The sequence below is a fragment of the Macrotis lagotis genome, chromosome 7 (genome assembly GCF_037893015.1).
Source record: "Macrotis lagotis isolate mMagLag1 chromosome 7, bilby.v1.9.chrom.fasta, whole genome shotgun sequence".
NCBI lineage: Eukaryota > Metazoa > Chordata > Mammalia > Peramelemorphia > Peramelidae > Macrotis > Macrotis lagotis.
In genome coordinates, this window is record NC_133664.1 from 120,990,604 (window position 1) to 121,010,759 (window position 20,156).

The following is a 20,156-nucleotide window of genomic DNA, read 5'->3' on the forward strand; positions in this document are numbered from 1 at the left end:
AACTATCTTTTTTTTGCAAGGCAATGGGGTTAAGTGACTTGCCCAAGGCCACACAGCTAGGTAATTATTAAGTGTCTGAGGCTGAATTTGAACTCAGGTCCTCCTGACTCCAGGGCCGGTGCTGTATACACTGCACCACCTAGACACCCTGAGTGAAATTTATAAAAAATAAAAATAAAAATAAAATGCATGTCATTCCCAAATTGCTAAATGGTCAAAGGATATGAAAATGCACTTTTCAGACAAAGAAATCAAATCGATTTATAACATATGAAAAAATGCTCTAAATCACTATTGATCAGAGAAATGAAAATTAAAACAATTCTGAATTAACACCTCACATCTATCAGAGTGGCTAATTTGGTAAAAAAAGAAAAATGTTGACTGTTGGAGGGGATATGGGAAAATTGATCCAACCAATCTGGAGAACAATGTGGAATTATGCCCAAAAGGGGTTATAAAATGGTAATATTGTTTGGTCTAGCAATACCACTGCTAAGACTATATCCCAAAGACATAACAAAGAAGGGAAAAGGACTTATTTGTACAAAAATATTATGCAGTTCTTTTTGTGGTGGCTAAGACTTATAAATCAAAGGAATTTCTCTCAATTGGGAAATGGATAAATAAGTTGATATATATGATTGTAATGGGTTATTATTGAACTACAAGAAATGATAATCTGGAGAGGGAGTAAGGGAGAGAATTTGGAACTCCAAGTTTTAAAAATGAATGCTAAAAATTGTTTTTATATGTAACTAGGGGAAAATAAATAAAAGAAATTAAAAAAAAAGAAATGATGAGAAGAATGATTTCAGAAAAACCTGGAAAGATCTACATGAACTGATACATGGTGAAATGAACAGAACCAGAACACTGTACACAGCAACAGCAATATCGTTCAACAAACTGTGAATGACTTAGCTATTCTCAGCAATACAATGATTCAACACAATCTCAAAGGACTAATGATGATGCACTGATATTGACAGAATATAGACTGAACATATTGTTTTTCACTTTCATTTTTTCTTTTATTCAAGTATTCCTGTACAAAATGACTACAACTGCACATGTATAATCTATATCATTTCTTACCATCTAAGGGAGGGGAAGGAGAGGGAGAGATAGAACTTGGAACTCAAAACATTAAATAAAAATGTTATAAAAATTTTTTTAAAGAGTATCCACCTAGGGGCGGGTAGGTGGTGCAGTAGATAGAGCACTGGCCCTGGAGTCAGGAGTACCTGAGTTGAAATCTGGCCTCAGACACTTAATAATTACCTAGCTGTGTGGCCCTGGGCAAGCCACTTAACCCCATTTGCCTTGCAAAAAAAAAAAGTACCCACAAGTGTTAAGATCTTTGGAAGTAATCAAAAAGTTTAATAATAATTATGATGATAAAAACCATACTCTTGTAATTGATATATTTATATAGTACCTTCTTATTCTTTATATATATTATATTTACATATTTTCATATAGCCTTTCATATGTATTTATTTCTCATAGACCTGAAAAGGAGGGAGGGAAATGTACCAAAGTTATTATACTCTCCCAGTTTATAGAAGGGTAAACTGGCATGAGATCATAAACTGGGCATTATGATACTAGCCTTTTGATTCCACATTGTCTTTCTCCATTATACCATAATAGCCTTCTATTTATTGTACAGTATTTATTCATTGATCCTTCCCCCTTCTCATTTATCTTTCTATCAAAGGTTATATTCAGCTCTAATGCTTCCCACCATTCACCAAAATCAGTTTCCCTGCATCATTAGCCATTTATACTGCTTTTCTCTTAGTGAGCACAAAATTAGATTTGTAGTCAGAAAAGACTTGGACTTCAGAAACTTACTGGCTGTGTGATCTGGTTCTCTTCACCATGCAACCTTGGTTTTCTCATCTGTAAAAGGGGGGTGGATAATAATGATACCCAAGGGCACCTAGATGGTACAATGGATGGAGAACTGGGCATAGAAGACTCAACTTCATGAATTCAAATACACCTGAGACATTTACTAGTTATTGTGTCCCTAAGCAAATCATTTAACCCTGTAGACTTCAGTTCCTCATCTGTAAAATGTGTTGGAAAAGGAAATAGTAAATCACACTTGTGTCTTTACTAAGAAAATCCCATAGTAAATCACACTTGTATCTTTACTAAGAAAATCCCAAATGGGGGTCATGAAGAGTTGAAGTACACAACACAATAATTATACCACATTATGGAACGGCTGAAGAGAACAAAGGAAGTTAAATTTGTAGAGTGTTTTACAAATCTTAAAGCACTGTATAAAAATATTGGCTCAATGTCATGTTCTACAAACTTCTTCCAGTGTACCTTTACCTTCAAAACTGAGCAATCATTAAGACACAGAAGGAATGGAGAACAAATGCCACCTTCTCCAAACACGTCTGTTTTAAGGCTTATTTTTCCTTACCAGGCTTTCAGCAGTAAGATCTGGCAAATCATGGATGACACAGGAAGGATAATCCAGGACTGAGATGCTAGAAGAGATGAAGAGGACCAGCATTAAGGAGGCATACCAGCAGAAGAGTCAAAAGGTCCCAGGATCCCATTGCCTTCTACACTTCCCATTGTACAGGCAGAGCCCAGCAGTAGCCATGGCCATTTGACCCAAGGACTACTTCCAGGACCAGGCTTTCCTGGTTGGTGAATAGAACTAAAAACTACTGAAGAATAATAGGTTTGTTTTGTTTTTTATTTTAAGCTGTTAGATTCATAGTGATACTTCCCAAAGCCAAATAATCCAATCCACTAAGTAGTTATTGAGAACCTACTATGTTCAAAGCACTGAGAATATGACAACAAAAAACAGATCTTGCCATCAAGCTTACATTCTAATGGGAGGACACAACTTCTAAACAGATACATACAAACATATATATATATATATATATATATGTATATCAATAACTTGAAGCAAGAGGGAAAGAACAGCAAATAATTAAGATGGTCAAGAAAGGCTTTCCATAGGAGATAGAACATGGGATTCTAAGAGATGGAAGGAAGAATAGAATTCATTCCAGGAATAGGAGACAGTATGTACCAAGACATGAAGGTGGGGGATGATGCTAAGTCTGGAGAACATCAGTTGGTTTAGCTGTAACATATACTCTGTGAAGGAGAGTTGCAGGAAGCCTGGAGAGGTAGGCTGCAACCAGATAACCTATCTAAGAGTGGCAGGCTAAGGGAGGATAAATACTTTCCTGGATCTCTTAAGAGCATTTCTTTACAAAGCCAGCAGCTTCTGAGTGTGACTCCGAGGAAGCCAAGAGATTCTTTCTGTACCATCTTTGAAGCAAAAGCTTTGAGAGGAGACAAGAGGATACAGGAGGAATTGGCTTCTTATAACCAGGGCCAATCTGGCAGTTCAAGTAGCAGGATTTGTCTCCTAAACGGGTAGAAGATTGAGTTGATGAAGGCCAGCGGGGGAGAACACAGTACAGCCTGCATGAGTCAGAAACTGAAATAGCTAAAGACTGAAAACTCAGAGCATGTGCCTGTCCTTAGATTTAAATGTTTGCATCTGAGGAGCTCCAAGAATCAGCTTCAACTACCCCAAGCTTCTGCTTCTTCATGTGTACAGTGGCATCAAATGACCTGACTGCAAGAAGAATGAATTAAAAAAATCAGAGAATCTAGGTTCAAATTCTCACTTGGCTACACCTATGACAGCTTGGGAAGGTCACCTCCATTCTTTCTGAGTCTTGCCAACTTCACTTAATGAAGGTATGGGGTCTTCACAACTCTTTAACTTATTTTTTTGGATGAGTCTGAATTTAATTGGTGTAGGAAACAAAACCAAGAGAAGTTGAATTCAAATTGTTACTTTGCTACACCTGTGACAGCTTGGGAAAGCCACCTCCATTGTTTCTGAGCCTCAGCATCATTACTTAATGAAGGATGGGACCTTCACAGCTCTAAATCCTAATTTTTTTTTGGTTTGGATCTGAGACTTAGTGTAGGAAACATTTTGTATTAATGAAGAACAGCAACTTCACTGAAATGTAGTCTTGTTTTTTTTTCTTTTTTTTTTGCCAGGCAAATGGGGTTAAGTGGCTTGCCCAAGGCCACACAGCTAGGTAATTATTAAGTGTCTGAGACCGGATTTGAACCCAGGTACTCCTGACTCCAGGGCTGGTGCTTTATCCACTGCGTCACCTAGCCGCCCCTGAAATGTAGAGTCTTAAAGAATTAGTTGTTAAGTGATTGGTTAAGTGACTTCCCCAAGGTCATACAATTAGTATATGCCAGAGATGGACCTTGAAACCCAGGTCTTGCTGATTTCCAAGACAAGCTCTCTATCTACCTTGTATGGAGAAAATGATATCACAGATGTGAAATGTGTACTTTTGCAGTCATACCCTCCTCCCATCCTTTCCTGGTGGCTATTCCTTAAGTCTGCAGGCTTTCCCCAAAGGAATAATTTTCCAGGAAACCTACAACGATAACTCAATAGAAAGCAACAGTGAGCCATCTCACCATCCTCAGGCAGACTATAAACATGGTTGCTGATGTAGCCTAAGATCAAATGAGCCAAAAGAATGAATGTTAAAAAAAAAAAGTAAAAAAAAAGAATGGTTTTGTGGTAGCAATATTATAGCATCTAGAACAAAGGAAATATGAGTCCTGGAGTATTCAGTCCTGGTTGGTTGTACCTCATGTGTTATTACACAGCAGCTAGTTCTAGGTTCTCCTATATCTTTTTTTTTTTTTTGCTAGGCAATGCGGTTAAGTGGCTTGCCCAAGGCCACACAGCTAGGGAATTATTAATAAGTGTCTGAGGCCGGATTTGAACCCAGGCACTCCTGACTCCAGAGCTGGTGCTTTATCCACTGTGCCACCTAGCCACCCCTCTCCTACATCTTGAAAGAAACAATTTGGAGCACAGCCAGGGAAGAGTGACCAGGGAGGTCAGGGGACTCAAAATCATGCCAAAAGAGGATCTGTAGAATGATCTAGGGATAATGGACCTGAAGAATTAAAGACCTAAGAAAGACATAATAAACATTTTAGATACTCTTAAGATATCTGTGCTGTGGAAGAGAGATTATTGTTATTTGATCTAATATAGTAGAACTAGAACTATGAGTAGAAGTTTAGCAGCCCTGTTTGTGGTGGCAAAGAATTGGAAATCAAGTAAATGTCCTTCAGTTGGGGCATAGCTTAGCAAACTATGGTATGTGTAGGTGATGGAACACTATTGCTCTATTAGAAACCAGGAGGGACGGGATTTCAGGGAAGCCTGGAGGGATTTGCATGAACTGATGCTGAGTGAGATGAGCAGAACCAGAGAAACACTGTACACCCTAACAGCAACATAGGGGTGATGGTCAACCTTGATGGACAAGCTCATTCCATCAGTGCAACAATCAGGGACAATTTGGGGCTGTCTGCAATGGAGATGCTATCTATATCCAGAGAAAGAACTGTGGAGTTTGAACAAAGACCAAGGATTATAACCTTTAATATAGAAAAAAAAACTTATCTTATTGTCTGACCTTGCTATCTCCTGTACTTTGTTTCTTCCTTAAGGATATGATTTCTCTCTCATCACATTCAATTTGGATCAATGTATACCATGGAAACAATGTAAAGACTGGCAAATTGCCTTCCATGAGGGGTGGGGGGAAGGCAGTAAGATTAGGGGAAAAATTATAAAATTCAAAATAAATAAAATATAATTAAAAAAAGAGTAGAAGTTACTGGGAGGAAGATTTTAGATACCACATAAAAAGAAACTTTCCCACAACTGGCGTCAATCACAAATAAAATGGATTACCTTTGTAGCAGGAAATAGTTCAAAGTTGGAAAAGACATCAGGTCAACTAATGAAACTTGTACCTGAACAAAAATCTCCTTTAAAATGTCTTTCATTTTATCATCAGACCTTTAATGTCTGATGTTTAATGACTTTCCAAGGCAGCCCATTCCACTTTTCAATCAAACACACACACACACACACACACACACACACACACACAGAAGGTGTGCATGCGCATGCACAGCAGTTTTTCTCTACAAGCAGAAATTTGCCTTTCTGCATCTTCCTTTCATTAGCCCTATCAATTTGCCCTCTGAGGCATGATGCTTTCCAATATCTGAAGGCAGTTGTCATGTCTCTTCCTGAATTCGAATCCAGCCTCAGAAACTTCTTAACTATGTGATTGGACAAGTCACTTAATCCTTTTTGCCCCAATTTCCTCATCTGTAAAATGAGCTAGAGAAGGAGATGACAAACCACTGCAGTATTTTTACCAGAAAAACCCCAAATGAGGTCACAGAATCAAACACAACTGAAACAACTCAAAAACAACAATCATATCTCCCAAGTCTTCTTTCCAAGTTAAACATCTCAAGATCCTTCAACCGATATTCCTATGGCACGGTCTCAAGACCCTCTAATATCCTGCTTAGCTTCTTGGATTCTCCCTAACCTATCAATGTCTTTCCTAAATGGGACACCTGGAGAAATGACATGATTAGAAAAGTTCCAAGCTTAAAAGTCATGTTTCTCTGTCTGGGATAATGGAGAATATTACTTCCTACAAAACAGAAATTGTAGGGAGGTGTGGAATATTCAGAAAAATGGTGAATCTTAAAGAAAAATTTCAAAAGTCCTATTCAAAAACATGAGTCTGTCTCTTTGGATGTGTTCTAACAAGGGAGACTTGGCATGGGTTAAAAGGCGGTCAAGGGTCTACTTCCAGACAGAATCTGAGGTTCCAAGGGAGCTATCTTTAACATGTAACCTCCAAGAAGTTATGGCAAATTTGAGGAAGACAAAAGGTACCTTGTAATGCTACTAAGAACTCAAAGACATGCTGTTTAAGGTCTTCCAAAAAATCCACTACAGATAAAACCTTTCTACATTGGGGAGGTCATACATCTCACCTTAGAGATTTTAGAGTTCTAAAAATGTCACAACACAATAAGAAGTAACAGAGAGGAGACTTTCAGAAAAATCTGGGAAGACTTACATGAACTGATGCAAAGTGAAATGATTTAAACCAAGTGAACATTGTACACATCACCAGCTATTTTATATGATGACCAGCTATGTATAATTTAGCCATTTTCAGTCATTCAATGATCCAATCCAATTCCAAAGGATTTATGATGAAAAACTTCTATCTACCTCCACAGAAAGAGGAAAGTCTGTATGCAAATTGAAGCATACTTTTTTGAACTCAAAAATTAAAAAAAACAAATATTTTTAAAAAAATTATTGGGAAAAAAGGAAAAAGAATTCTGATCAAATCAATTACCAAGAAAAAAGTCACAGCACAAACCCACACAGCTATTCCCCCCTTCCTGTAGAGTGACAAACCACCTCAATAATATGTTCCAAATGAGAGGGAGAGGGGGGAGAGAAGGGGGGAGGGAGAGAGAGAGAGAGAGAGAGAGAGAGAGAGAGAGAATTAACTCATACCAATGAGTTGTTGGTGAGGTCACAAACAGAATCAATAGGACAAACTCACTTCCTCTAGGAGTCTTCCCAGATGAATACAATCCCATATCTCAATAATCATCATCATAAGAGCAGCAAAGAACTTTAGGGTTTTCATAGCCTAAAACACTTAAAAAGCACTTTATCTTATCTAATTTGATCATCACTCCAAAAATACAACCCCTCTAGCCTAAAATAGGGCAATAACATAGAAATATTTCAGGAATTCAGAGAACATCTAATGGGGGAAAGGCCAAAAATTTCCAAAAGTATATTTGAAAACACTGATTTAATTGAGTACATTTGGAAATGGACAGGGGGTCTTGGAAAAGCAGGGGCTAGAACAGGGGAGTCCTAGAGTCTGAGTTCCTCATACTAGTCTCTTTCTTGAAGAGGCAAAAACCCTTATGTAAGAGGCAATTCAATTCAATTCACTTAAACTGGTGGTGCCAATTATCAGCCTCCCTTGAACCAAGAAAGGTTTAAAGCTTAAAACTGAACTAGGACCAACCTGCCCAGATCTTCTCTATATTTCTCCTCATTCACAACTCTTCAGGGTTCCCTGCTCATAGCTTCTTTCTCAGAACTGCCTTTTCCTTTCAGTATTCCAAATTTCTGTTTTCTTCACCTCCCCTCTCCCCAAACTGACCCTATCAATGTCCCTTTTTCCAAAGGGCCTTAATCTCAGTGAGCTGATCCCATTTAGAAAGTTGTCTAAACACTTGTCCTTCCCCCAACAAGTTGCTAACTTTTGATAAAGGTTTAATCTCCTAGGGGTAAAATTTCTGCTTTAATATTACTACTTTACATAAAGTATTTTACTGCCAACAAAATCACTTTCCCATCCATTATATAATTTAATACTTCCAATAACCCTTTTCAGTAGGTATTATCTTCATCTCATGTAGTCTGGGCACTTAAATTTTTGAGACTCTGAGAAGTCAAAACTGTTTTCATAATGCTAAAATGTTTTAATTTCTAATACAGTAGAACCCATCTAAACAAAAGTCTTTTTGTTTTTAGGCTTTCGCAAGGCAAACGGGGCTAAGTGGCTTGCCCAAGGCCACACAGCTAGGTCATTATTAAGTGTCTGAGACCGGATTTGAACCCAGGTACTCCTGACTCCAGGGCCGGTGCTGTATCCACTGTGCCACCTAGCCACCCCCCTAAACAAAAAGTCTTTTAAGAATGTAAAGGGAGGGGCGGCTAGGTGGCGCAGTGGATACAGCACAAGCCTTGGAGTCAGGAGTACCTGGGTTCAAATCCGGTCTCAGACACTTAATAATGACCTAGCTGTGTGGCCTTGGGCAAGCCACTTAACCCCGTTTGCCTTGCAAAAGCCTAAAAAAAAAAACCAAAACAAAACAAAAAAAAGAATATAAAGGGGTCCAGAGTTCAAAAAGTTTGAGAATCATTGCTCTGGTGGAAAATTGTGCCCTTCTTCCATCTTCCTTTTTTTCCTGGTTTTTACAAAGCAATGGGGTTAAGTGTCTAGCCCGAGATCAACAGCTAGGCTATGAAGTGTCTTAGGTTGGATTTGAATTCAGGTCCTCCTGACTCCAGGGTCTCTTCTTCCATCACTCTTGAAGTAGAAAGTACATAATGCCAAAAGTCAGGGGATCCAAGTATGACAGTAATATATCATGTGACTTTGGGCATTAGTTTCTTACTCTGAAAAATAAGATGCTCTTGAGGGACCTCTTCTGCTCTTGATGCTATTATACTCAGTGTGTATAACTATTAAGCTCCTTTTATGCCCTAGAATTCTATGATTTTATGGCTTGCTTGAAGTCACAGAACTAGTAATTGATTGAACCTAGATCTTGATTTGGGTCAATGTTCTTTCCCTAAGGCAAAAAAAGTACTTTCTAGGAGACTCTTAGAAAATGAAAAGCCTTTGTGGTAATGGTGAAATTTTAGGTATTCTGAACAGAAAAGAGGTAGACATCTAGCTAGGTCCTCCTCCTCCTCTACAGTCTCTTAGCAGTCATACATTTTTCTTGTAATCAGGGCCCAACCATTCTTTTTGTTCTAAAATAATTTCTTTGTTTTAAAAAACACCTCCTCAAAACCCATCGATGTTCATTCACAGTTCCCATGACTCACAAGGGAGAAGCAAGCAGGTTTTGGTCATAACTAAGCACTTGGATCATAGTGTTTGAAGAGCAGCTGCTTTTGTCTTTTAACCCGAAGGGCCTGCTTTGGTCACAGAGATGGGGGGGGGGGGGAGAATGGTAAGAGGAAGACCAAAAAAAGAATTCCTAGGCTTCTCTTGCTCCAGGGATTCAGGGCTCTAGCTGGGGCACTGGAATGACTCACAGGTTCTAGAATTTCTATCTTGGATATAATTTCAACCAGTTCTCTCTTTTCCTAGATGAGGAAACAAGGCTTAGAATAAGGAAGCCATTTGTTCAAGGTCAAAATAGTATTTGATGGAGTCAGTATTCAAAAGAAGATCTTATGATTAGATCATATTGTCTTCCTTTACATCAGAAAGGAGAGGATGCATAGGGTTATATTTTTACAAAAACTTCTGACTTTGGGGATGAAAGAATCCCTAACAGTATGTACCCATTCACTACTGGAATCAAAGCTAAGAGAACTGGAATGCTATTCTCTACTTTTCACCCAACACTCCCACTATCCATCCATAAACCCAGTTTCTTCCATCCCTATTCATCAAGGCACTACCTTTTTAATTTGACTTCTGGTTCTATGCCTTCTTGACATCTGGTTCCTTTTCTAGGGCCATTCTTATCACTCCCCTCCAAAATAAATGCTTCCTAGGTGCCTATTAGGATTCTTAAAATTCATCATTAGAGTTTCATTTCTTTAGATTTTGAAGGCTCTTGGTCTCTCAATGTGATCCATTAAAACACAAATGTACCTGGGAAAGATTAACATCTAAACTTCTATTGATCAATTTTCAAAGGTGACAGCTAGTTAGGTGAATCAGTAGCGCCCCCCCCAACTGAGAGTCTAGAGAAAAGGCAGGTCTCCAGGAAATGAGAGGCAGAGAGACAATTTCATTCAATTTCCAAAACATAAGCTCCGCCTTCATCCTAATTTTTCTTGAGTTATGCACTACCTTGTCCATAACACAGGTAACAAACCTCATGACACTAAAGAACCAGCATTACCCTATATATGTTGTCTCCCCATTTTAGAAGGGAAGCTTCCTAGAGGAGAAACTGTTATTTTATTTTTATCTCTATCACTTAGTAGAGGGCTATGAACATAAGAGGCTTAATAAGAAATATTAATTATTAAAATCAATTATATTTATTAAAAACATTGCAAATTAAGAATTTATAATCTATGATGGTATGATTTTTAACTACAATTTTTAATCTCACAAATTAAACATTCTAAATTATTAAGAACAACAATAAACTTAAATGCTTTTTCCATTCATTCATTCATTCATTCAGTTACCTGTTTTTAGCTGTAATGTAGGATAAGATATTTTGATTGAAGAATTTCAGGATCAGGGGAATACAATTGGCAAACACCAGGTGTTGAGCCACATATTCAAACTAAATCAAAAGAACCAAAGGGAGTTATGTATGACTCTGGCTACTGGGTAGGTAGGATAAGGATTGGGAGAAAGCACGCATAGGAATAATGAGGGAATACAAGAATCCTTTCTATTTTCTGATGACATTTAAGGCACCAAATTTCCATTTCCCATTTCCTTGGCATTCTGTAATTCACAAAGTGCTTTCCTCCCAACAGTAAGTACTGCAGATATTACTATTCCTACATTAGTGATGAGGAAAATAAAGTTTAAAAAAATAAACTGATTGCCCAGGGTCACACAGCTAGCAAGTGACAATACTCAAACCCAGAACTTCTAACTCAGAATCTTCCCTTCATGGTTGCAACATCTGAGGCAACTCAACTTTTTCCTCACTTCTGGAATTGTTCTCCTCTCTAGGCATTAGTTTTCCAATCTGTGAAATAGGTTATTGTTCTTCAATCCCTACTACACAGCAACTATGTAGTAAGTGGACTCCATACAAAGTGAAATGTGACTTAAATAGATAGACATATCTTACAGTGAGATGCTTGTAAATTTTTTTTAAAACCCAGATAATTATGAAGTGATGTGTGGGTTTTTTTTTTTATTAATCCAAAAGTAGCTAAGGTATCCTCTTAGGAAGAGCTATCTTAACTATCATTAAAGGGCTCACAATGGCCCTATACCAGATTTAGCCAAGACAGGTGCACTCAGGCCCCTATAAGTGCAAGAGAAATGAAAGGGGGTACCCTAGGCAGGGGTTGCTGCTCAATTACCAGCAACCAGGATGTCCAAAAGCACAACTTTAACCTGACAGAATGAGCTATGTGTGCTCATGAACTCAGGAGGGAGCCAGGAATAGTGAAGGTGCCAGGGATTCATTTCATTCTTCAGAAATCAGATCGACTCAGTGCCCAAGAGGAGCATCAGCTGAGGGCAGTGGTAGCCATGGCAGATAATCACAGAGGTGCAGCTGTCCTCAACAAATATTTACAAAACAATTGATATAGAACAGGAACTGTTCTGATAAATATTGGGGATTAAAAGACAAACAGGAAATGATATTGTAGTATTCCTTGGGAGCATGGGACTTTGTGGACTTTTAAAGCTGAAAGGGACCTTAAACATCAAGTCCAACTAATTTTATCTACAGATGAGGAAACTGAAGACCAGAGGGAGGGGTCCAAAGTTGTACAGTTAGCTACTGACAGAGTCAAGATTAGAATACAGTTCTACTTCAGGTTCCCAAATTAGAAAACACTTTAGTAATCACCTGTCCTCCAAAATACATAACATTTCTATAAGTCATTTAATCCCAATTGTTAAAAGTTCCAAGCCTTCTCTGAATTTTTTTTTAAAAAGTTGTCATTGGCAGGCCCCTTACTCATGCCTCCTGACAAAGAGCAGGAGTGAGAATCAAAGACACTTCTAGAGAAGAACCTCAAGGGCCATATTAATACCTGAAAATGAATTCTAACCCATGAATGTCTAATAAATGACCATCAGTCTCAGCCTGAAATCTCCCAGCAAAGGGAAACCCATTATCTCCTGAAGTAGTCCATTCCCACTTTTGGACATTTCTCATTTTTCTTTCTTCCTTATATCAAGCCAAAATCTGATTCTCTGAAGCTTATACCCAGACCTCCTAATTTTGCACTCCATTCTAAAGCAGAAACAAGTTTAATTCATTCTTTCCTGTGTTTATTTTGGAGGCAATCAGGGTTAAGTGACTTGACAAGGGTCACACAGCTAGTAAATGACTGAGAGTAGATTTGAATTCAGGTGGATCAGTCTCTCCACTGTGCCACTTAGCTGCCTCCAATTCTTTTTTCATATGATAGCCCTTTTAAAATTTATCAGGTTTCTTTCTCCCTCTCCTCTTCCCCAAGTCCCCTCTCCCCTCTCTTCCAGGCTAAACCCCAATTCCTTCCTTTGAGCCTTGTCAGACATGTCCTCCCATTCCCTCACCATCCTCTGGATGCTCTCCAGCTGGCCAATTTCTTTCCAAAAATGTGGTACCCAGACCTGATCATCTAGATGCGGACCAATGAAGACAGAGTACAGCAGGACCATCAGCTCCCTGGCCTTGGACGGCAGAAGATGCAACTTAAGCTTAGGATGAGAATGGGTGTCTGTGACTCTTGCTACCATCAATTTCTCCCCTCTTTATAGTCACCACCAAAGGGAGGGTGGTGACCACAGTGGTTTAGGTCTTTTATCTTCTGTTCTGCTGAGTTATGTATATGGGAAGGACATAACTGTGTTGTGTGAAAAAAAATTATGATTTTCATATTGATTGACATATGCATAATGAATATACTAATAATTTGGATTTCTCAGTGCTTCCTTTTCACAAGCAGACTCTGGAGAAATAAATCCATTGAATCCTGACCAGTCTGCCTTCTTTTCCTGACCCGTGCTTTCCTGTGTTAAGTGAAGTGAACCAGTGTAACCTGGTCTTTACCCAAGCAAAATAATAAGCACCCCCAAGAGTAAATAATCAACCTGGTCATTCCTATAGGATTCAAGGAACTTGTATTGTCCTATGTGGATGGCTACAACTCCTAAAATTTATTGTGATTGTGGTTATTTCATTGTTTCACACTGGTGGATATATCTAGGAAAAATCACTCAGGTCCCAAAATTGATTGTTTTACTTTCCCCTTCCTTCCCTCCTTATCATCCTGTATATATTTTTGCTTCCACTACAGCAAAGTGGAACTCCAAGGATAGAGAAATCCTGATTTGCCAATCTATTCCTTGCAATCTTAATTGCTTCTTGATTACTTTACTCTGCCTCTGACCCTCTCTTATGCCCATGTTGGAGACTAGCTCAGTTAAAATTCTATTAACAGTTGTTTCTCCTTATATCTCTTCTATGGAGACTTTTATCACTAAGTTCAGAAAGAAGGAGCTGCCATCCACCCTAAATTTGTCAAGATACAAAGAGACGCCCTGTCCAGTTACCAATTCATTCATACTTCCAACCATATAATAATTTTAGTTCACATAGATATAACATATAAGGTTTCTAGTAATATCACCCCACCCAACTCCCTCCAATTCAACAAACATCATTACCTCCTCCAGGAGCAATCGTAAAATCCTATTTGACTTTTAAGGCCCATCCTAACCTGGCTCCTCCCTCCTCCTCCCTTTCTTACCCTTACATTTCTCCACATACTCTTCTATCCAAAAATGCTGGCCCCTTTGCTATTCCTTACACAGACCACCCCCCCCCAAGTGCTTTCTCTGTCCCTGATGCTGGCAATGCTCTCCTGCCTCATCTCCATTTAATGTTTCCCCACTTTCCTTTAGATCTCAGTCAAAATGCCCCTTCTGTTCCCGTATAAGCCTGTGGATTAGCTTCCATTTGCCCTGTCCATGATCTCAAGTTTGTTTATGTATTGTATCTTCTACCCCACTGGACTCTGAACTTCTTGAGAGCAGAGGTTTTATTTGCCTTTCTTTGTCTCCTCAGATTTGACTACATTTCACACACTAACCCTGCCCCAGCTGAAGAAACTTTTATGATTCCCTATTACTTCTAGGACCAAACACACATTTTTTTTTCTTTCCTTTTCTTTTTTTTTTTTTGGAAGGCAATGGGGTTAAGTGACTTGCCCATGGTCACACAGCTAGGTAATTAGTAAGGGTCTGAGGCTGGATTTGAACACAGGACCTCCTGCCTCCAGGGCTGGTGCTCTATTCATTGCACTACCTCACTGACCCCAAAGAGAAGGCACTTACCATATAGTTTGTTAACTGCCTGGCTGCCTAGAGGGTGCTTTTTTCTTAACTACCCCAGGAGGTAGGTCTTGCAAATATTATTATCCCTATTTCATAGATAAGAAAGCTAAGGCTCAGGAGAGTTTGTTTGAGAAGCAGCTGGCAGATCAATGGACAGAGCACTGGGCCTGGAGTCAGGAAGAGCAGAGTTCAATGTGACTTTGGACACTTCCTAACTATATGACACTGGGCAAGTCACTTGACCTCTGCCTCACTTTCTTCAACTCTAAAATGGAAATTAAAAACTACCCTTCAAGGAGGTTGTAAGGATCGATGAGTTATCTGTAAAAAGTGCTTAGCTCCGTATCTGGGAAATAGTCAGTTTAACAAATCCTTATTTCTTCCTTTTTTTTCCCATTCATTCAGGGTAACAAAGCAAGGAAACTAAAATTGTCAGTCATTTCAGTCATGTATGACTTTTCATGACCTCATTTTGGGATTCCTTTACACTTCAAAACCTCTTATACATAAACACACAAACATCCTTTGTTTACTTTCCCTCAAAAGTCACAACCACCTCCTTCCGCTATCATGAGAAGCAGACTAACCTGGCAAATAGAAAACTGGACTCAAAATCAGAAGGATCTAGGTTTGAATCCTGCCTCAGACATTTACTTCAGCAGAAGACGTTGGAAAAATCATTAATTCTCTCTTTGAGCCTCAGGTTGCTCTACAGTTAGGTGAAGATAGATCTACCTCAAAGGTTATTATCAAGCTCAAATGTAAGCTAATATATGTTAATTGCTTTTGTAAATCTTGAAAGTACAATATAAATGTCAGCCACCAAGATCATTATTATTACTCTGCTGGCCAAAACCTGAAGACTCAGATAACCCAGGATTTCTCAAAATGTTATTCCTAAAGCACAGATTTGACTACATTTCACACACTAACCCTGCCCCAGCTGAAGAAACTTTTATGATTCCCTATTACTTCTAGGACCAAACACACATTTTTTTTCTTTCCTTTTCTTTTTTTTTTTGGAAGGCAATGGGGTTAAGTGACTTGCCCATGGTCACACAGCTAGGTAATTAGTAAGGGTCCGAGGCTGGATTTGAACACAGGACCTCCTGCCTCCAGGGCTGGTGCTCTATTCATTGCACTACCTCACTGACCCCAAAGACACATTTTTATAGAATCTGCAGCTCCTTTACCTCCTAGTTTCTTCAGGTTTTTAACATCCCCCTCCACAAATATTTACAATCCAGCTATACTGACCCATGGACCACTCCTCACATGTCACTTGTTTTCCCTGTGCATGGAATGCTCCTTCTCTTAACCTCACATTATTCCTGGTTTCTTTTAAGCCTAGCCCAAATACACTGCCTTCCAGGAGTCCTCTCCTTTGTTGCTATTGCCTTTTCCTTTAAGGCTACCTTTTTTTTTTTTGCAAGGCAAATGAGGTTAAGTGGCAGTGCCCACCTAGACACCCCAAGGTTACCTTTCTTAACTCTGTTAATCTTGTATGAACAGATTTAGGTACTGCTATTTCCTCCCCTAAAAGATATGAATTGTTTTTGGTTTTTGTTTGTAATCCTTAGTACCTAAGCACTTAATAAATGTTCTTTGATTTGTTAATTGACTGATGAAAGGAATGCATATCCTGGGAAAGGAAAGGAAGGAAAGCAACTCATGTCTTTATGAAAATGACCTCTGAGGGGAAGAGGCCTATGAAATTGTAAATTGATATCCTACTTTACTTTGTATTATTTTAATAAAGCATAGTCGATTTATTATGATCACTGCACTGTGTTCTGGTTGCCCCCTTATCATGTGAATTTGAGTTCCCATACACTTCTAACATCAGTTGCCTATTATAGAATTTAAAAATGAATATTCCACGATTAATAATTGAGAATTATATCTAATCAGAATCAGTGTTTGTAAATCAAATTCAGACTTGATTACATATACCCTGCTAGTAAAATATGTAAGAGTTTTTAACCTCCCTATTGTTATGGGCTAAAGTTCAACCAGAAAATTCTAATCTGTAAGACTTTGCTTCCCCTGGGGGAGGAGGGGAAGAAGAGTTAATCTGGTAGTGTTTGGCAACCATGAGAATTTACAGAGAATGTTAGTCATGGATTGTTGGTCTACCTGGTGAGGAAATGATATGAGCAGAACCAACCACATCAGGAGTGAAAGGCATCTCTATAGTCATTGATAAATGCTATAAAAGAGTTGCTCTGTCAACTGGTATCCTTGACTACCAAGGATTCTTGGATCTAATTTATTGATGTTGGCTCATCATACCAAAAAACTGATCCTGCTCAAAACTTTAAGCCTTAATTTCTCTTTAACACAACCTTGTTTGTTTGTTTTTTTTTAAAGTGGCTACAGGCTCTTCCAGGGTAGGGCTGGAGGTTCTCGGCTGCTCACCTGGTAGATGTGGTTGAGTTTAAAGTGCTTCAGCAACAGGAGCAGTACGGCAGAGATGCTCTTCACGATGATCTCTTTGTGTCTGTTCACATCGATGCCCAGCTTCATGCTCTGAAGCACAGTGATCCTGGAATGGAAGAGAAGAAAAGGGAAGAGGAGGAAGCATCTTGGACTTGGAGCCTCAACTGGGGTTCCAGTTCTGGTTCCGTCAATTACTAACTGTATGATCTTGGGCACAACAGACAACCTCTGTGAACCTCAGTTTTTTTATCTGTAAAATGGGGACAACACCACTTGTACTGTCTGTAACTCACAGGGTGACTGTGGAAAGAACTTTGTAAACTATAAAGTACTATAGAACCACAAGTGATTATTAGAAGGACAGCTCCCCCATGCAGCAGTGGGACACAGCTGGTGAGTTTTGAGGACTCAAGAATTTAAATCAAGGAAGTCATGACACTCAGGAAAAGCCAACTCATGCTATAGAATAATAAAATATATTAATTCACATTAAAATAATGCTTTTAGATTTGCAAGGGTTTTCCTTATAAGGGTCCTTTAGGCATAAGCAAGGTGATTTTTGTTATTCTCATTTAAGGGGGGGGCTTTGGTCCAGAGGTAAGATAATTATAATTTCTCATCCATCTGTTGCTACTAAGTGTTGAAACCAGGATTTGAAGCCAGGTATCCTGACTCCTAAGTCTAGTGAAAGGTTACAATTCAATCCCTGGGCAATAAAACATTCTTCTGTCACCACCATCCCAGGCTATTTAAGGAAATTGTGGGATACACCATGTCCTGGACCAAGGAAGGAGCCAGAGTGAATGTCCAGCTTCCCTTTAATGTGCAAATATATGTAAAACAAGACTCTAAGTCCCTGCTCTCATGGCAAACAAGGTTCACTGTGGGTTCACTGTGCCTCTTCCCCTGAGAATGACCTGGGTACTGAGGGCCCAGGTTACCTTTGGGAGGATATAAGGTAGCTCAGATCATTGTTTTAGTCTTTCTCCCCTGGGTAGTGTTAAGAATGGGTTTGGGGGCGCGGCTAGGTGGTGCAGTGGATAAAGCACCGACCCTGGAGTCAGGAGTACCTGGGTTCAAATCCGGTCTCAGACACTTAATAATTACCTAGCTGTGTGGCCTTGGGCAAGCCACTTAACCCCATTTGCCTTGCAAAAAACCTAAAAAAAAATGGGTTTGGGGACAAAGGAAAACAGTGGGGCAGGGATGGATTCTAGCAATATGATACAGTGGAATGTGGCATTGTAGGTCCGAAAGCCTGGGTTCTGGTTTCAGTTCTGTCTCATACTATAAGACTTTTGGCAACTCATTGAACCTCCCTGGGCCTCAATTTCCTTATCTGCAATGAGGATCTCTTCTGAAGTCCCTTCATTTCCAGTCATTAAGTATCTGGTTCTTCATTTTTTTCATATACTAAGGTCCCTTCTAACCCTAAATCTACCTGGATCAGGGAAGAGGATATTTGGGTAGGGTGGGTCAAGCCAGCTGACACTTGGTTGAATTCACTCAGCTATGACTGTGAGCAAAAGGCCAGGTAAGTTTCTGAGAGAGGTGAGGCAGTTTGGGTGTAGTGGCCTTTACATTTCCTTCAGGGCCATGCCAGGCTGTCAATCCTAGATGAATTATATGGGAGCCTGAAGGGAAGGTATTCCTGTGTGTCTGCTGATCCAGAGCCTGGACACAGAGCTCTTCACAGAGGATGGTAGTGATGATGATAGGAGTGGTAGATGTAACCCAGAGCTGCTCAATCTATCTCCTATCCCTAGAAAGAGGGCCTGTCAGGATATGTAATATGTACTTCAGTACTATCCAAGCACAGGGTAGCATAAGGGAAAGGGCAGCATCTTGGGAAGGCAGGCCAACCCCCAAGCCTGGGATTAGGGACCAGAAGCCAGCTAAGCAGTCACGTCATGTACTAGGGATGGCATCACAAGGCCAGATGAGCTGAAAGACCTCAATCCTCTGGCCAAATCATGGCCAATCCTGATTTCAGAAGTGAGAAGTTGGAGTATGCCCTTCCAAAAATGAAGAGAGAGAGAGAGAGAGAGAGAGAGAGAGAGAGAGAGACAGAGAGAGACAGAGACAGAGACAGAGAGACAGAGACAGACAGAGAGAGAGAGAGAGAGAGGAGAGACAGAGAGACAGAGACAGAGAGACAGAGAGAGAGAGAAAGTGAGCCAGAGCAACAGACAGAGCCAGAGAGAGGACAAAGAGAGACAAAGATAGAAATAGAAACAGAGAGAGAGAGAGAAAACGAACAAGTTATGTGTTCTCAGTTATGGCCAATGTGTTGAATTGTTTTGCAGGACTATGTAAATTTGTGTGAGGGGGAGAAGAGGGTTTAGTAGACGTGATGACAGTAAGAAAAAAGAACATTAATAAAACTTTTTAAAGCAGAGAAAAAAACAAAAGTAGTTCAGAAAGAGATACAACTAGAACAATTTTCTTACCACTTTGTTAAACTTTAGGTACATGGTGTTCTAAAAGAGGAACTCTTACACATATGTACACACACATCTTTAAAAAACCTAAAACTTTATGTAACATAAGTTCCAACTTCTTATTCAATCCTCTCTTCTGTTTTATTTTGAAATATTTGTGTCTGTTGATGACTATTATGCACACACACAGAAAAAAGTTGTTGCATTTGGTTTTTTTTAGATTTTTCAAGGCAATGGGGTTAAGTGGCTTGCCCAAGGCCACACAGCTAGGCAATTATTAAGTGTCTGAGGCCGGATTTGAACTCAGGTACTCCTGACTCCAAGGGCAGTGCTCTAGCCACCCCAGTTGGGTTTTTTTGAAAGGACCAGATAGTATCTAAGGTAGTAGTTCTTAATTTTTTCTGTGCTATAGACTTTTAGCATTCTGGTTAAACCTATGAACCTCTTCTCAGAATATTATTTCTAAAAGCATAAAACAAAATACATATTGAACTGCAACTATCAAAAAATGTTAAGAAAATTCATG

The 20,156-nt window shown here is 39.3% G+C and overlaps 1 protein-coding gene across 4 annotated transcripts in view; it reads right to left on the minus strand.

Annotated features, from left to right (window-relative positions):
* The window catches only part of STRIP2 (striatin interacting protein 2), a 67,172-nt gene that overhangs the window by 22,215 nt on the left and 24,801 nt on the right, over positions 1 to 20,156 (minus strand). For all 4 annotated transcript variants that reach the window (XM_074193711.1, XM_074193710.1, XM_074193709.1 and 1 more), the window contains 3 exons: positions 17,169 to 17,295; positions 10,916 to 11,016; positions 2,447 to 2,513 (listed from right to left, as the gene is read on the minus strand). In XM_074193711.1, the coding sequence (XP_074049812.1) occupies positions 2,447 to 2,513; positions 10,916 to 11,016; positions 17,169 to 17,295 (295 nt within the window). The remainder of the gene's footprint in view (positions 1 to 2,446; positions 2,514 to 10,915; positions 11,017 to 17,168; positions 17,296 to 20,156) is intronic.